General features: G+C 30.3%; 2 protein-coding genes across 2 annotated transcripts; one reads left to right on the top strand and one right to left on the bottom strand.

Moving 5' to 3' along the window:
* The first annotated feature begins 5,151 nt into the window (after positions 1–5,151).
* On the top strand, positions 5,152–8,783 carry LOC139852138 (derlin-2.2). Its single transcript, XM_071841363.1, has 6 exons — positions 5,152–5,414; positions 5,731–5,830; positions 5,958–6,172; positions 6,273–6,356; positions 7,605–7,658; positions 8,418–8,783. The coding sequence occupies exons 1-6, from the start codon at positions 5,316–5,318 to the stop codon at positions 8,595–8,597; spliced, it is 732 nt and encodes a 243-aa protein (XP_071697464.1). The 5' UTR covers positions 5,152–5,315; the 3' UTR covers positions 8,598–8,783.
* A 1,283-nt stretch (positions 8,784–10,066) lies between these two features.
* Positions 10,067–14,205, bottom strand: LOC139851690 (tobamovirus multiplication protein 1-like). The gene is made up of 11 exons (XM_071840821.1): positions 13,798–14,205; positions 12,888–12,978; positions 12,753–12,805; positions 12,034–12,126; positions 11,888–11,959; positions 11,678–11,750; positions 11,517–11,562; positions 11,342–11,405; positions 11,192–11,245; positions 10,561–10,638; positions 10,067–10,449 (listed from the first exon to the last, which is right to left on the bottom strand). The coding sequence occupies exons 1-11, from the start codon at positions 13,945–13,947 to the stop codon at positions 10,357–10,359; spliced, it is 867 nt and encodes a 288-aa protein (XP_071696922.1). The 5' UTR covers positions 13,948–14,205; the 3' UTR covers positions 10,067–10,356.
* Between the last annotated feature and the right edge of the window lie 3,194 nt (positions 14,206–17,399).

Below are 17,399 nucleotides of genomic sequence, written 5' to 3'. Positions count from 1 at the left end.
GTGAATCATTTTCTTTTCTTTCTTCTTGAACTCCGTAAAACACACACACATATATATAAATTATAAATATTAAGATTATTAATCTTATTATTATTTGGTATTAGTATTATTAGGAAGCGTTATTATAAGTATTATACATAAAATACTACGACGAGGTCATGAGCGCATTATTTTCAAAACGGGTTTTACGAGCAGGGCAGAGCTAAGGACTTTATGGGTTATAACTATGGAGGATATGGGTATGGTTCGAGGGTATGCTCGTGAGGTCAAACTAGTGTTTATCATCTCCGTTGCATTTACGTACCTTTCCTGCAATATTGAATCTCAATATTGATACGTGAGCACTCATAACTTAACTTTTATATATTATTAGTGTATCCCTGAATAGTGCTCGAGTATATAAGATTATGCATGCTTGTACGTTTGATATTGTCGTTAGATAGGTTATGTTGAATCCTGAATTAGATACATATGCTGCTAAGATAAGGTATATGATATGCATGTCAAATTGGAAAGATGACGAAAAATCAATAACTTTTCATTTAGATATCGAATGATTTCGATGAACAGATTAGAAGTTGTAGTCAACTGAATTTTTGTATTATTGTTAAAATGATTATTATTATTATCGTCGTTATTATCGTCGTTATAATCTAATTATTATTAATATTATTATTATTATTATTATTATTATTGTTATTATTATTATTATTATTATTATCATTATCATTATTAATAAAAGGTATTATCATTAAAAATTGTTATTTTTATTATTATTACTATCGTTATTATCATTAAGGTTATAACTAGTATTATTATTTATCATTAAAAATAGTTATTAGTATTTTCATTAATATTATCAGAATATTTATTATTATTAGTATTATTATAATTAAAACTAATATTAGTAACATCTAATTATTATGATTACTATTATTATCATTATTATGAATGCGATATAAAAGAGTACTAAAAGCTATTAAACGAATCGATTAGGAAATAATGGGTATATGTATCATGATAAAATAAAAACATTGTAAGTTATTAACTTAGATAAAAATATCAATTTTCATTATTTTTATCATTATTATTAATATTAAAAGTTTTATTAATAATAAAACTATCATTTTTACTAAGGTTATTATTAATAGAAATATCATTGTTATTATAAAATATCATTATCATTTTAATATTATTATTAATAAAAATTATCATTTTATCATAATTAATATTATTTTTTAGTAAATATAAATACTGTTATTTTTATTAGTAGAATAATAATAATTATTATTACAAAATAGTACAACTTTTAATTATTATTGTTAATATCAATATTATTTTATAAATATGTAATACAAAGATATTTTACTACATGTAATATAATTACATTAACAATACCTTTCATTATATTTTTATGATAATAAATGAACTTTATAAATTTTATTACTAAGATATATAAAAGTATATTTTTATCAGATATATATTTTAATATAAATTTTTATTAATAAATGACTTTTATTATTTACTCTAATAAAATCTGTTAAATATATTAAATATATAAAATGACTATATTTATGTTATAATCATGTATAGGTTTTGAAAGTCATTTTTGGTCAAGTTGACTTTTGTTAACTTTTGCATATTAGTCTCGAACATTAGGATTGTGATACACTATGATTTGACCTAAATTGTTACATAAATATTGACCAACATATGAATATATATATATATATATATATATATATATATATATATATATATATATATATATATATATATATATATATATATATATATATATATAGGTTCGTGAATCCGAGGCCAACCTTGCACTTGTTCAATGATGTCATATGTATTTTTACTACGAAATACAGTATTGTGAGTTTCATTACTCCCTTTTAAATGCTTTTGCAATATATATTTTTGGGACTGATAATACATGCGCTTTTATAAATGTTTGACGAAATAGACACAAGTAATCAAAACTACATTATATGGTTGGATTATCGAAATCGAATATTGCCCTTCAAGTCTGGTAACCTAAGAATTAGGGAAATGGCCCATAATTGACGCGAATCCTAAAGATAGATCTATTGGGCCTAACAACCCCTATTCATGTCTATGGATGGCTTTAGTACTTCGAGATTATTATTATACTGACGACGATGTCTGTGGGGATATTCTATGCATTAAGGTTAATGTCAGTTACCAGGTGTTCAATCCATATGAATGATTTTTATGCAGATGGCTATATGCATGCATGATGTTTATGAGAAATTGAAATGAAAATCTTTTGGTCTATTAAAATGATGGAAATGAATGATTACGATAAACTAATGAACTCACCAACCTTTTGGTTGATACTTTAAGCATGTTTATTCTCAGGTTTGAAAGAAATCTTCCGCTGTGCATTTGCTCATTTTAAAGATATTACTTGGAGTCATTTATGGCATATTTCAAAAGATGTTGCATTCGAGTCGTTGAGTTCATCAAGATTATTATTAAGACAATTATAGTTGGTTGTATTATGAAATGGTATGCATGCCGTCAATTTTCGATGTAAAGAAAGTTTGTCTTTTAAAAACGAATGCAATGTTTGTAAAATGTATCATATAAAGGTCAAATACCTCGCGATGTAACCATATATTATTGTATTCGTCCTTATGGATTAGGACGGGTCGCTTCAATACAGAAGATGCGTTCGCAACAAAAGCATTGTTACTCCTACTCTCGAACGAACCATCCGCAACAGCAGCATGTTTTTTTTGTCGTGTTTAGGTGCCATTATACTGTTATACTTTATGAGAACAGTAACAATTAAACCTAAGTCATACTATTATTTAGCAACTGCTTCACAACAACACATATGAAAGAACAAACAAACATACCGCTTATCAAACATTCGCATAGAATTGAACATAAAATCTATGTATATGTATATATATATATATATATATATATATGTATATATATGTATATATATACATATATATATATATATATATATATATATATATATATATATATATATATATATATATATATATATATATATATATATATATATATATATATATATATATATATATATATATATATATATATATATATATATATATATATATATATATAAATAAGGAAAAAACATAAAAAGATTAACTTACTGCACAACGATATAAGAAATAGCCGTAGACGTAACCTGCAACAAATTTTTTTTGCAATAAACGTACAAAACAACCGTCACCAAATACCTTCAGGGTCTAAGCGAACAGAGGAGCCACTTGAATGTGATTGATGATAATTTACAATGGGCATAAAAACAGTTGAAAAAACGTCAGACGAAGCACGGGGTCAATTGAGCAATGCTACAAACATGAACATAAAAAAAGATTAGCAAACTACAAAGGGTGTAGAAAACCATACACTCTAAAACATTGAAAAGACAAATCAAACAACTTGGTGTTAACATATTGGGTCGAATTGTTGGAAAATTTGCATAAGCATATTTGGGTGATGACTCGATACAAAAAGAAATGGAGGAATCACAAACAATCTTAGGTAGATACCGGCCAAGTGACCCATTTAACCAATTTTGGTTTTGCAAAAAAACTTCTCAGACAGAAAAGCGAGAACTCAAAATTCTCCCCAAGTTGACAGCGTTTGAGACACACATGAGGTTGTGAACCCACCGTCCCCTTTCACATATTATTTACTCCGCATAGTATTCATTAACCACAATTGGGAATCAATTCTCAAGAAAACAAACGTACGGATTAATATATATACTTAGCACAAATGCATTACCCATGACAAAACACACGGGCAGTAAAAAAATATACCAATTGAAATAATAACAATGAAAACAACAAATTGAGGACAACGTATAAACAAAAGAATTAAAGACTAAAAGCAGGAAGCAAACCTTAAACGATAGACTTTAACAGCAGTGAAGAAATCAAATACGACCTCTTTAACCTGAAAAAAGCCAACCAACTTTATCAATCGACACAATGGTAGCTAAACCTACCGCCCAACTTTACCAAATATTTGAAGAGTAAATATGTCAAGCTAACTCAAAACTAAAACTACAATTTGATGACATTTGAACCATAAAACACTTATAAGCCACAAATTCACAATCAAATTTGTCATAACTCAAACATTTATTCAGATACTCAAATATCATCTTGAGAATACTCATATTTGAGGTTCAATTTTTGATATCTAAACAAACATGTACATGGACTTTTAATGGAATGATTAGTTATGATTTAAATAGAATCAACACATAATAATAGATTTGCAGCAATTAGTATATTTCGGAGTTTGATGATAAAAATTAAATTACCAACTCGAAACCCTAAAATTAACAAATTCTTAACAAAAGAGATACACTACCTGTCGAAGAAGTCGATGGTCGTGGTGAAAGCGGTGGCGCAGCGGTGGTGGAGGTGGGTATAATAGCGCTGGAGGCGACGGTGATGGAGCAGCGGCAGAGACCGCGGCTAACGTAGCAACCGCTGTTGTGGTCTTCCTGTAACTCCTTGAAGAGGGAATCGAAGGATGAACCATATTTGACGATGAACAAAATAGCGACCCCGAATCTTCGAGAGAGTTTGTTGTTGGGAGAAAAATGGGAGCGTCGGAACCTTCTAGAGTAAGGAAGAAGATGGGAGTACATATATGGAGGGTTCGAAGAGACAAAAATATTCTTTTTATTAAAATAATGATGAAGTGAATAGTAAAAATGTAGTTGTTATTGATATATTATTATTATTATTATTATTATTATTATTAATATTAATATTAATATTAATATTAATATTAATAATTAATATTAATATTAATATTAATATGATGATGGAGCGCTCAAGTCTTTATGGAGTGTTCAATTAACGTTAAAAAAGTAGTGTAAGCTTCAAATTAATTTAGCATATATTTTATTTCTGAAAAATAGAAAATTAGAAAATTAAGGATTATGATATCATCATCCTATATCAAAATTATATGATTGGCTATGACAAGTCACAAGTACCTGTTATTGGTACGTGCAATTCACTCTCCATCGCACGTGACAAACACCTACAATTATATTATACATTATACATACATGTACATTTATCTCTCTAAATATAAATATTGCCAGATCCATCCCCGTCTTCATCTATCTAGATTCTACGCTCTCTCTATATACATATACATATACATATCCATAAATCAGATCGATGTTTGTGGAGATTACAAGCTGTTGAAGCTCGGTTTTTAGTATTTTTTTTATTATTTATTATTATTATTGAAGAAATTAGGGTTTAAAAATGGCGCAAGCTGTTGAAGATTGGTATAAACAGATGCCAATAATCACTCGTTCGTATCTCACAGCTGCAATCGTTACCACGATTGGTTGCTCCCTTGAGGTATATCCTTTTTGTTTGTTTTAAGTTTGATAACCTCGACTTTAATTATTTCGATTATTTTTTAGGGTTTTGATATAGGCTGTATGATGATGATTACTGAGTTTGAAGGGTTTAATTAATCGCTTAATTAAGGGGATAAAAGATGTTCAATTTCTTTACTTTTCATTATTGTATTGTGCACATTGTTTAAAGATCAAGTATTTAGGGTTTGTAATACAGAGATTGTTTAATGAATGGAAACTATTATCATGGATTCATTAGCATGATAAAAGTAGAAGCTAGAATACAAATTGAACCTGATTATTGTATTGTGCAGATCATTTCGCCGTATAACTTATACTTGAATCCCAGACTTGTAGTTAAGCAATATCAAATCTGGAGGCTAATTACCAACTTCCTTTATTTCCGAAAGATGGGTAAGTGTTCTTACTTGTATCTCCAAACAATTTTGGTTTTTGTTGTTGTAGGAATATGGGTTGTAATTTGTGCCTGGACAATGTGTGCCTAGACTTATATTGGGTTCATAACATCTTTGTTTTACAGATTTGGACTTTCTGTTTCATATGTTCTTTCTCGCTCGGTACTGCAAACTTCTAGAAGAAAATTCATTCAGGGGAAGAACAGCAGATTTCTTTTATATGCTTTTATTTGGTGCAACTGTTTTGACCAGTATCGTTCTTGTTGGAGGGATGATACCATACGTGTCTGAATCTTTTGCTAAGATCATTTTTCTTAGCAATTCACTGACTTTTATGATGGTAATAGTCAATTTGTTGTGTATTCTTTCTTTATATTTTAAGATATTATAGAGTAGCTTGAATTTTAATTTTGTTTTCTTCGTTTTTCTTTACTTCACAGGTTTATGTCTGGAGCAAGCAAAATCCATATATTCATATGAGCTTCTTGGGCCTCTTTACTTTTACTGCAGCTTACTTACCATGGGTGAGTTCTTGTTGATATATGTATATCTTTCACATTCAAGAAGTGGCCATCCATCGTATGCTAATATATGATTTCTGTTATTTGCATATATGTTTAAATTGTTTTAAGTCATAAAACACATTGCCTATTTAACAATCTCATTCATTGTTGTCAAAATCCCCGATTACTCCTTTTTAAGAACATGCCAATCTGATTTTCCAAAATCCGATTAATTAATCGGTTAACGACGGTTAATGTGTCAAAATCGGATGTGTTGTTTAGTCAGACTTAGTTGGTCAAAATGTGCCAAAGTCAAAATTTCTCAAACACTTTAATATAAATTTAAACTAAAATTTTAGAGTTTTGAACAAATGAACGATTATGTTTATTTTTCTAGATATTTATGCTAAAGTTTTTGTTTATGTTTATGGTTTTCTTCTATATTTACTATTCCTGGCAATTGAGACCCATATTCTCAAATTTGGGTCAAATGGATCAAGCTTTCGGGTCAATTTGTATTGAAAAAAATAGGCCTAGCAATGTAAACTAAAACTCAAAAAAAGTTCCAATGAGTTTTTCTCCAACTTATCGAGTCTCATACAAAATTCAAAAGAATGGGTTAAATGGGTACCAAATCCTAAAGTTCAATAAATAGAGATAGGTTTAATGGGTCTTGTGAATGGGTCAAATGGGTCATGCATAACAAGTTTCATCCGTCAATCATTTATGAAAGCGCTAATGGTTATATCAATTACCGTGTATATTAATATCTTCTTATATATAATATATAATAAATATAAATAAATGTAAAAAATTAAATGTAAAAGTATATGACCCGTTTGGACCTATTTGACCCATTACCTGTTTCGACTTGTTACCTAAACCGACCCAAACCGGCCCAACCTGGCTCATTTGGACCCGTTTGAAAATTTTACCCGTTTGACCCATGACCCATCTCAGCCCAAAACCGTTTTACATGTTACCCAAACCGACTCAACCTGACCCGTTTGCCATGTGTAATATTTACACATAATTTTTTGTAATTTGTTATTTAAATGTATAAAAAGTCCAATCCATGATTTCTGATTAATCCCTGAGTTGCCGATTGCTTCCTTCAAAGTCCCGACCGGGTATTCCCCGAGTAACGAGTTTTGAAACCTTACTGATATCGTGCATTTACTTATTCTTAGGAGAAATATGAATCTTTAATTTGATTAAAAGTATATACATTTGAGTTCAGAGATCTCTGATCTTCTTGTTACCCTGCAGGTTTTGTTGGGCTTCTCCGTTCTTGTTGGTGCTAGTGCTTGGGTGGATCTGCTTGTAAGTCCTTCATACTTCCATTAAATGTTTGACGCTGATGTTGGATTCATAATTCCCTTTATTGAAGTGTTATCATTTCACATGTAATTCAATAAATACTTGATGTATGAAAAAAAAAAAAAAAAAAAAATTCCCTAAATACGCAGTTGTAGAACTCCCCTCGATTAATCTGATAACTCGTTTTAAGAACAAGCTGATCCGGTTTTTCAAAAATCCGATTAATTAGTCTGTCGGTTAATGGTTCAAAATCGAATTTTTCGGTCAAAATAGGTCAAAGTTTAATATGAATTTAAACTACGATTTTATAGTTTTTGAAGAAATGAACGATTATGTTTATGTTTCTATACAATTATCTTAAAGTTTATGTTCGTTTTATTCTATATTTACACATAGTTTTAAGATTTATTATTTGAATGTATGAAAAGTTCAATCCAATTAATCCCCTATTAATCACCGAGTTGCCTAACAAACGTTCCTATTGACTACTCCGCGAGTAGCGAGTTTTGCAACCTTGCCTAACTAGTAACATCATGTTGACCCAACTAACCATCAATGTGTTTAATCCTGAGAATCAATATTGGTAAATTGCGTGTTTGAAACTTCCCTAAGGTACAATGTTCCACAGGACATCCGACATGAAAATTGTTGAGATATTCTTGAGATTAAGTGTAGATACATTATCATAGCGCTGACCATATTCACTGTTTCATCACATAGATATTTTTGGTCTGTTGATTCTGTTTTTGTTGAATAATTCAGGGTATGATTGCTGGCCACGCCTACTATTTCCTCGAAGATGTGTATCCAAAAATGACTGGACGTCGACCACTAAAGACACCGTCATTTATCAAAACACTATTTGCCGATGAACCAGTTGTTGTAGGGCGTGCTGCAGATGTGAGATTTGCTGCCCCGGCCGTTGATGAAATGAGGCGGTGATCATATATCTCAATGGAATCTTAACTTTATACTTGAAAATGCACATAACTTGATGTTTTGTTAGTTGCTTGTGTAAAGAATGTTGAGAATTAACATATGAGCATCATTTTTTTATGAAACTTGCTCTTAAAATTCAATTTAAAAAGTTACAGTATGTTATTGTGATACAGGTGCGATCTATGTGGTTGGTTACTCTATTTTCAATTTATTTTATTTCTTATATTTTACAATGATGGTATAATTGTATTTAGTCTTCAAAGTAAAAAGGTCATCTTGTAACTCAAACTTCTATATTGTGGGTTAAAAAACTCAAAACTTTTATAAAAAACTTTTATACTTATTGAACAAATTTAACTTTCTAAGACCACTATTTATCATCATCAACTAAACTCCTAATTTGTTAGAGCACTGCCATTGGTTTTTCTCTCACTATTGCCCTCATTTAGCCCTCGAGCATTACCAGTGGAAGCAGCTTAGTCTTCAAACTACTGCATTTGCCCTTCATTCTCAAATTTGTGATAATTTAGCATAGTTGAGACTGAAAATCCGTATTTAAATGGCTGTGAATTTTTCCTTTAATATAATCATACACGCATACAATGGGTTAATTAAAAAATATAGTAGCATAAATGGCAGGAGTTTAGTTCTCATTCAGTTCCAGATGAAAAACGTCATAAATAATAGGAATTTAATCTCATTCAGTTCCAGAGGAAAGTTTGAAGAGCCACGGACACTTGCTATAATGCACGTCCAGAGCTCCTTCTCAATCCCATTGTACCATGTCTACTTCTTTACTATGGATCATGTCCTTACTTCTTTCTTCTATGAGGAATAAATCAAATTGAAGAACTCACCGATATGTGCAAAACTTAAATTTTTGTTAGCCGGAAAATGGCTCGTGGTAAATACAAGATATACTTTGACCAGACGTGCTCGGAATCTTTTGGTTGATTTGGGGGAACCAAGCCAACTGGCGATTTCCGACAAGTCTTTCCTCATTTTTAGAGCAAGAAGCGGAACTACAGGGATGAAATGAAAAGTGTTCGAAAAACGTCTTAAATATTAGGATAGGAATTTAATCTCATTCAGTTCCAGAAGAAAGTTTGAAGAGGTGCTGACGAGAGAATATAACAGTTTGAAAGGGAGTATACCGATAGTTGGGAATGGTCTTGCATCACTATCAATTAACCATACAAAAAACTCTAATCACTATCAATCATAATTCATAAGTAACTATCCTTAAAGGATTAGATGGTCGTGTGACGCGAATCACACTTGTAGTTGCTTAACACATTGCAAATTAACCATTCAACTTTGTGACATACAGAATTAACAATATTTATATAGAATAGTTAGTCAGATATACACACTATAGTTACGATACGAAGTACCTGAAATTTCAGAATGTTCATAAACACACTTCATTCTCATTTGCATCTTAAAACTAGCAGAAACTACAAGCAACCCAAATATATTTTGACAATGATAAGTCTAATACATGGAAGTTTTTCACATAGCAAATACTACATAAACCCAAACGATCTTACAAATGTAATCAGTTGGCATGCTATTAAGCACCAACTTGGGTTCCAAATTCAGCCTTACAAAAAGCCATGAAGAAATTGATAAAAAATTATTTCTCCAATCAAGTTGCAATGATAATTCAGTCTACAACAACATAAAAACATAGGTTTACTCAAATCCGATAGCATCAAACACCAAATCAGATTGTAAAATTCATGAATGGTTTAAGAATTTGCTAACGAATTTGCTGGTATTGCGTCGATACTCTCTTGGGAGGCAGCTTCCGAAGAATGAAAAGCACGAGGGCTGACGGAAGGATCTCAACTAGCTGTTTGTGACCCAAATAAGAAATTCAGAAAATGCACTATAAATAATATCAGGTGAACAAAAAAAAGCTGAAACTAGGAAGAATTTTTTTTTTGGGTAATAGTAAAAGTACCATGTAGAAAATAAAATTTAGAACTGGATGATCAAGCACATCCAATGAAACTTGTGAATCAAAAGCAGATAATACATCCTGCAATCAAAGGGTTAAAGCTATAAAATTGCAACATAGTTAACAAATATTGTACCATTGTATAACGAACTTTTGAATTTGAAGGATTGAATATATTTTCCTTTAAATTTCAACATAGTTCACAAATATTTCCCATCTTTTTCTCATGTATAGAAAGAAGTCACAATTATGTTTTCTTTTGTTATAAGATTGAAATTGAAAATTGACATTTAAATGAATTCATAACTATAAGTTTCAATCATCGATTTAGATGATGATGTAATAATTGCATTGATTTGAAATTTTAACGATTGGTTTGTAACAAACTCAATTATCTCCCTCATATATAAAAGAAAAGGCAAACTCAATTATATATATATATTCTTTTGTATATATAAAAAAATAATTTATTTTTCTATCATCATCATTTTCCTTATTATATTATAAATATATTTAATTATTAATTATTAATTCCGCAAAGAAGATGTACACTAGTTATAACTTATAATGAAAAGGGTGTATAGACTAACAAATATGAAAACACTAGTGTGTCAACTCGTATATTGAAACTTACCACAAAGCATCTTACAAGAAAACAAGTAAAGCATATTCCTGTTACGGATCCAACCTGCAATAATGAGTACAAGTTAGACCTTACTTTATTTTCTACATCATCATTTTTAGAATTAAAATAATAATAATAAACTGGTAGAAAAGCACAAACCTCGTGAAGTTTCTTTTGTCTCCCTTTAGATTCAATAGGAAACTGTCGCAGCATCACAAATAACCTAAAAACATCCAACACAACCATTTAAAAACATGAAATAAATTAAAAACGTTAGGCATAAAAACATAATGTGCATAACACATACAAAGTTTTTTTTTGAAGTACACCATACCTTCCTCCATAAACCAGAAAACCTAACGCTGCCATTAGCGACACAACTGCAGATTAAACATAAATAGATATAAATCAGAAATATACAATTTATATATCATGTTTCTTCTCAGTTTAAAGTGAACATTTTGTAAAGATTAATGAAGTATTAGGTGTAACAACCTGCAACAAATATATTTCCAAGGAATTTGACCGTGCTGTTATCGTCAAACCATAGGTACAGCCAAAGACAAACCTGATTCAAAAAAAAACTTACGGTAAAAAATGATATAAAGTAGACTGAATGTTTGTAGATTATTGGTTCATGAACGTTTTGTTAATAGCTCAGTTGTAAATATATATAATTATATAAAAAGCATACTTGTAGCTTACTTGTATCATATATACCCCTGCATTAACTGACACATAGACAATTCTGAGTTTATCTGTTGGTAAACTTTTTGCCTGCTCACCATATAATACAAAACAATTAGATACAAAGATTGATGAATTGAAAAAGGAAGTTAAAGTTTACTTACCTGGTGATATATTTCTGCCCAGAATAGGACTAGAAGAGTATACGTCGAGAAAAATAGTAAACCCGGAATTTCCAACAGCATCCAGATGCAAACCTATGAAGCAAATTTGTATATAAATATGTTGCAATCTTCTTTCTTTTTGAAATTTAAAAGAAAACTCATAAATTGACCTTTAGCTGAATTTATAACCATGATTTCCAATCGTTGATTTAGATGATGACGTTATAATTGTCTGTCTCTTCAAATCATCCATTGATTTGGAATTTCAACAACTGATTTGATTTACAACCATTGATTTGTAACAAACTCAATTATTTTATTATCTATCTTATATCTTATATATAAAAACAAAACAAACTCAATTATCTTTATTCTCTTATATATTAAAAATGAGAACTATTACCAAAGGGCCAAGGCCTAGCGGTATGCACCCCTCTGACTTTGAGGTCATGGTTTCAAGTTCTGGGATGGACATTATGTATATATTAGTGTAAAAATTCGTGTAGGATGTGTGCCTTAAAAAAAAAAAAAAACTATTCTATTACTATTATTATTAGTTGATAATTCCGCGAAATTGTGGGTGTAAGTTATAATCATAATAAGGGAATTGACATCACATCATTGTTCTTACTTAAAATTTCATCACCACAAACCATTATGAAAATTAAACTATTTCTAGAATTTTTCTTTGAAAAATCAATACGACATGGTATACTTACCTTGGGGTGCAAATTGAAGACTTGCAAGTGAAATCCAAACACAATGGCACGAACTTCAAAAAGACGATGAGTATAAATGAATCATTATTAATATTTTCAAATAAAAATTGGTTAAAAAAATGATTAATGTTGTACCTCCATTAACAATGAAATTCATGAGGTGGAAAACTTTCTGAGTAGTCCAACCATATTCTGGCACTCTTATCTCAATTCTAATTAGCTGAATCTGCAATTATGTAGAGTAGTGGAAAACTTAAAACAAACATTACACAAGAACCATGAAACTTCCAAATTTATAACAAAGTTTACAGTTTTGATAGAATAAAACGTGAAATATTAATTATCCAATCAATATTGAATCTTTTTATCCCAAGTTCCTGATACTCATTTTATACTATGACCATCAATATTGAATCTTTTTAGAAACAGTTTTCTTCTTTCATGGTATGGGGATGTTTGGATGTAGATTATCAAAATACAACTCACTCCTCACTTTCTCAAACCATGACTATCACCTGTAAAAACTAATACACATATCTTACAAAAGCGCCTCATTTCAACTATTTATGTAGTATAAAAATCTTGAAAAACAGAACAAACAGCTCAAACATAAATAAGCTTCACACTACATACCAACTTAAGCAACCACTTTTATATCAATCGTATACACAAACTAACCTATACTCTCTTGCCCTTTTTAGTAACCAACACACACACACACACACACACACACACACACACACACACCCCTTTCATAACCTGTTATATTAACTAGGTTACTAAAATCAGTAGCATAATGTAAGTTACTTTCTACAGTATATACAAATTGATCTTAAGCACGTTGCTAAACTCTGTAAAAATGTATAAAGTTGTATTCTTTTGAGTGCAGCCACAAAAAAACACCCCACATTTAAGATAAACTTAAAAAACAGCTGTGTTACCCAAATTAAAATTTAAGTACAAGTACTATCTATTCCCACATATATATAATATGATCTTGAAGATATAAAATGTGTGTGTTATTTGGAGAAAATGGTTGACTTACAAGAGCAATGGCAGAAACAAGGGCATAAAAACCACAAAGAGCGAAAAAGATTCCATCTTGCCAATTTCTTGATTCATTTATTTCATCCCACCAATTAGTTAATGGAAACACATCAATCATCTTAATCATACCCATTTGCATTCTTGTCATTTTTTCTCCAATATAAACTCACAATTACAACCCCTCTTGATTTGATAGATCCCAGGCACAAATCTTGATTAAAGTATTGAAATTGAATATTTCTGTTTTTTTAGTTGTTCATCAAATGAAGTGAAAGAAGGTTAAAGATGGATATTGGGGGAGAGAGAAATGTAGAATCTTGGAGAGTATTGTTAAGTTGTAACGGAGTAATAACCTTTTTTGTTTTTGTTGATTATTGCAAGTCCCTCTTTAGTTGGCAAGTCTCATTGGGATGCCTAAAATAATTCAACGAAACTGAAAAAATAAAATTGAACCAAAAGAAAGAAGATTGTAGACTTGCTAAAAAAGGAAAGAAGATTGTAGAAAACTCCTTTTAATAGCTTTTAACCTAACTAGCTCATCCACATGTAAAAAAAATACGACTTGATTAATTAATTATTCTAAATTATAAAATTTTACTATGTTTTATTGTTTTTTTAACCATGAATCATTTGAAAAACACTTTAGCATATATTCCATCCGTCATATCTTAAGTGTCTAATGTTAATTTTTTAAATTTTTTTTTGTCAACTTTGATCGTAAATGTTTTTATTTATGCTATATAATATTTGATAAAAATGATATAAATGAATTGAGTTTTAAATGTGTTTTCATTCCATATAATTTTCATCAAATATTATATAACACAAATAAAAATATTTACAGTCAAAGTTAACAAAAAAAGACTTTGAAAAGACAAAACTGGATACTTAAGATGTGACGGAGGGAGTAATTATTAAAAAACACGCTTACAACCATACCTACTTCTAAAGAAGTTTTACAACTTAAGCATAGTCGAAATGAACAAAGGAGCATCTTATTGATCAAATCATTAGTAATCTGAGTAGTGGAGTGAAGACTAGACAACATGCGACTAGTAATTATTGCATGCATGTGAATTTTGTGTCAACAATTGAACCTACAAAGGTTGAGCAAGCTTTATTTGATCCAAGCTAGGCATGTGCTATGCAAGATATCTCTCTCAGTTTGAAAGGAATGAAGTATGGAAGTTTGTACCTAGACCAGAACACAAGGAAAAGAAAGTTATTAGTAGTAAGTAGGCATTCAAAAACAAGATGGATGAAGATGGGGTTATAATTTCAAATAAGGCTAGATTGGTAGCACATGGGTATAAACAAAAAGAAGGATTAAATTATGGATAGACTCATGCACCTGTTGCAAGGATGAAAGCAATCAGAATATTTCCTGCCTTTGCTGCATACAAGAACTTTAAAGTTTTCCAGATGTATGTAAAACCTGTTTTGCATAATGGAAAGATGCAAGAAGTCGTCTTCGTTGAGCAACTATCAGGTTTCGCACGTAGTAAATATCCAGATCATATCTATAAATTAGACAAAACTCTTTATGGTCTTAAACAAGCACCTAAAGCATGGTATAAGACACTTCATGTGTTCCTCACTGGTTTTAAACTTTTGTGTTGGAAAGATCGATACCACTCTCTTCATAAAAAAGATTGATGGTGATATCTTATTAGTACATATATATGTGGATGATATCATTTGTGGATTTACAAATGAAAATATTGTCAAGATTTTCAAAACTTATGTCTCAGATATATGAAATGAGTTTAAAAATAGATTTGCAATACTTTCTTGATTTGTAAATCAAACAACTTGATAGTGATCAAAGATATGTTAAAGAAATTTGGTCTTGTAAACTGTAAAGACATAAAGACTCCAATGCAGGCTGCAATCAAAATTGATGTTGATCTTAATTGTAAATCAGTCAATATCACTGAATATAGAGGTATAATTGGTTTCATACTTTATCTTAAATCCATCAGACTAGATATCATTTTTTTATACTTCTTTATATGCTTGATATCAAGCTGATCCTGAAAAGTAACACATGTTAGCAGTCAAATGGATAGTTAGATATCTAAAGGGTAATCCTAACTGTGGTCTCTAGTATCCCAAAGACTAAGATTTCGATTAAACGGGTTATTCAGATGCTAACTTTACAGATTGTAAAATATACATGAAAAGTACAACTCGAGGTTGTTAATTGTTGGCTTGTAGGCTAGTCAGTTGGACAAGCAAGAAGCAGAACTCTTTCTAAACATCTACTGCTGAGGTTGAATATGTCTCAGTTGGTAGTTGTACTTCTTAAGTGTTGTTGATGCAAAGCCAGCTCAAGGACTATAACGTACACATCACAAAAACTCATATCTTCAGTGATAACACCAGTGCCATTGCCATCACCAACATTCCTATAATGCACTGAAGGATAAAGCATATCGACATACAATATCATTTTAAAAGAGATCATAATTAAAAGAGAGATGTTGAGCTACATTTCATATTCGTTGATCAACAACTAGCACACATGTTCACAAAGTCATTAGATAAGAAACGTTTCAACTATCTCATCACTGATCTAGGTATGTTTGAACTCTAAAGTTAATAGAAAATGTTTTGTTGTCGTGCTAGCTCTATTGCGTCTAAGTTAAACAAGCAGGTTAAACTTTGATGTTCTGCTGCTTGTCCATAACATTGACTAACCAACACCACAAGATTTTCTAATTAATTATATCTGTGATTATGACAAAAAGGTAAGATATATTAAATACTACATTTATTACTCTTATTAAATACACACAATTTACTCACCAATTATTTATGTTTTTCAAATCATTTGACTTTAATACTTATGTGGTTAGTAATTTAAGTTCAATATTTTATTAACTTAATAGGTGTAATGAATGTAATCCATTTTAAGCTTTCACTCAAAACATCTATTGTAGCATCGAAAACGTGCATAATTGTCACATTAACCCACACGTTTATCGTGTGCACATAATTCCTAAATCGCTCTCAATATTCAAAATCCCTAAATTATGATCTTCATCTTATTCGAAAATCAAGTCAAATGGCACCCTTCAAACTCAATGAGAACATAGTCAAAGCTCCAAACACCATTGAGGCAGACGAAATCAAGGTTCAAAACGGAATTTACCCTATGAATTGCATATTGCAAAATAACTACATGACTCATGGGTATCAAAACGTCGTCACATTTTTCATCTACTCTCCAGTTTTTTTTTCTATCACAAAAAATCCATACAAAATATTTCCAGGCGTGTTGGCTAGATTTTGGTACACTTGCAATATGGGTACATCCCCTTAAGGAAATCAATGTATTAGAGGATCAACAACGACCTAGATATCACTATTAATGTTGGTGTTATCAGAAAAGTTCTTTCTCTTCCTGTCAAACCATTCGTCAAACCAACTGACAATGTAATCGTTAGAGAATCGAATTCTTCATTATATTTGTTTTGATGATCTAGTTAACACACATAGCCCCAAAAGAAATAAAATGCCTCATTTTTGGATTTATTTCATTGGCATAATTGCCATGTATTTGAGTTCAAAGGTAGGCAGCTTTGACTAATATAGTCG

Source organism: Rutidosis leptorrhynchoides, chromosome 6 (assembly GCF_046630445.1).
Source record: "Rutidosis leptorrhynchoides isolate AG116_Rl617_1_P2 chromosome 6, CSIRO_AGI_Rlap_v1, whole genome shotgun sequence".
NCBI lineage: Eukaryota > Viridiplantae > Streptophyta > Magnoliopsida > Asterales > Asteraceae > Rutidosis > Rutidosis leptorrhynchoides.
This window is presented reverse-complemented; position numbering and strand designations above follow the sequence as displayed.

What these genes read in the sequence shown, in the direction of transcription:
- LOC139851690 (XM_071840821.1), bottom strand. Translation starts at nt 13,947, where the DNA reads ATGACAAGAATGCAAATGGGTATGATTAAGATGATTGATGTGTTTCCA. An exon ending in TTGTTTCTGCCATTGCTCTT is followed by an intron (nt 12,979 to 13,797) that starts GTAAGTCAACCA and finishes ACATAATTGCAG; the next exon opens with ATTCAGCTAATTAGAATTGA. An exon ending in GACAAAAGAAACTTCACGAG is followed by an intron (nt 11,246 to 11,341) that starts GTTTGTGCTTTT and finishes TCATTATTGCAG; the next exon opens with GTTGGATCCGTAACAGGAAT.
- LOC139852138 (XM_071841363.1), top strand. Translation starts at nt 5,316, where the DNA reads ATGGCGCAAGCTGTTGAAGATTGGTATAAACAGATGCCAATAATCACT. An exon ending in CCTTTATTTCCGAAAGATGG is followed by an intron (nt 5,831 to 5,957) that starts GTAAGTGTTCTT and finishes TTTGTTTTACAG; the next exon opens with ATTTGGACTTTCTGTTTCAT. An exon ending in ATTCACTGACTTTTATGATG is followed by an intron (nt 6,173 to 6,272) that starts GTAATAGTCAAT and finishes TTTACTTCACAG; the next exon opens with GTTTATGTCTGGAGCAAGCA.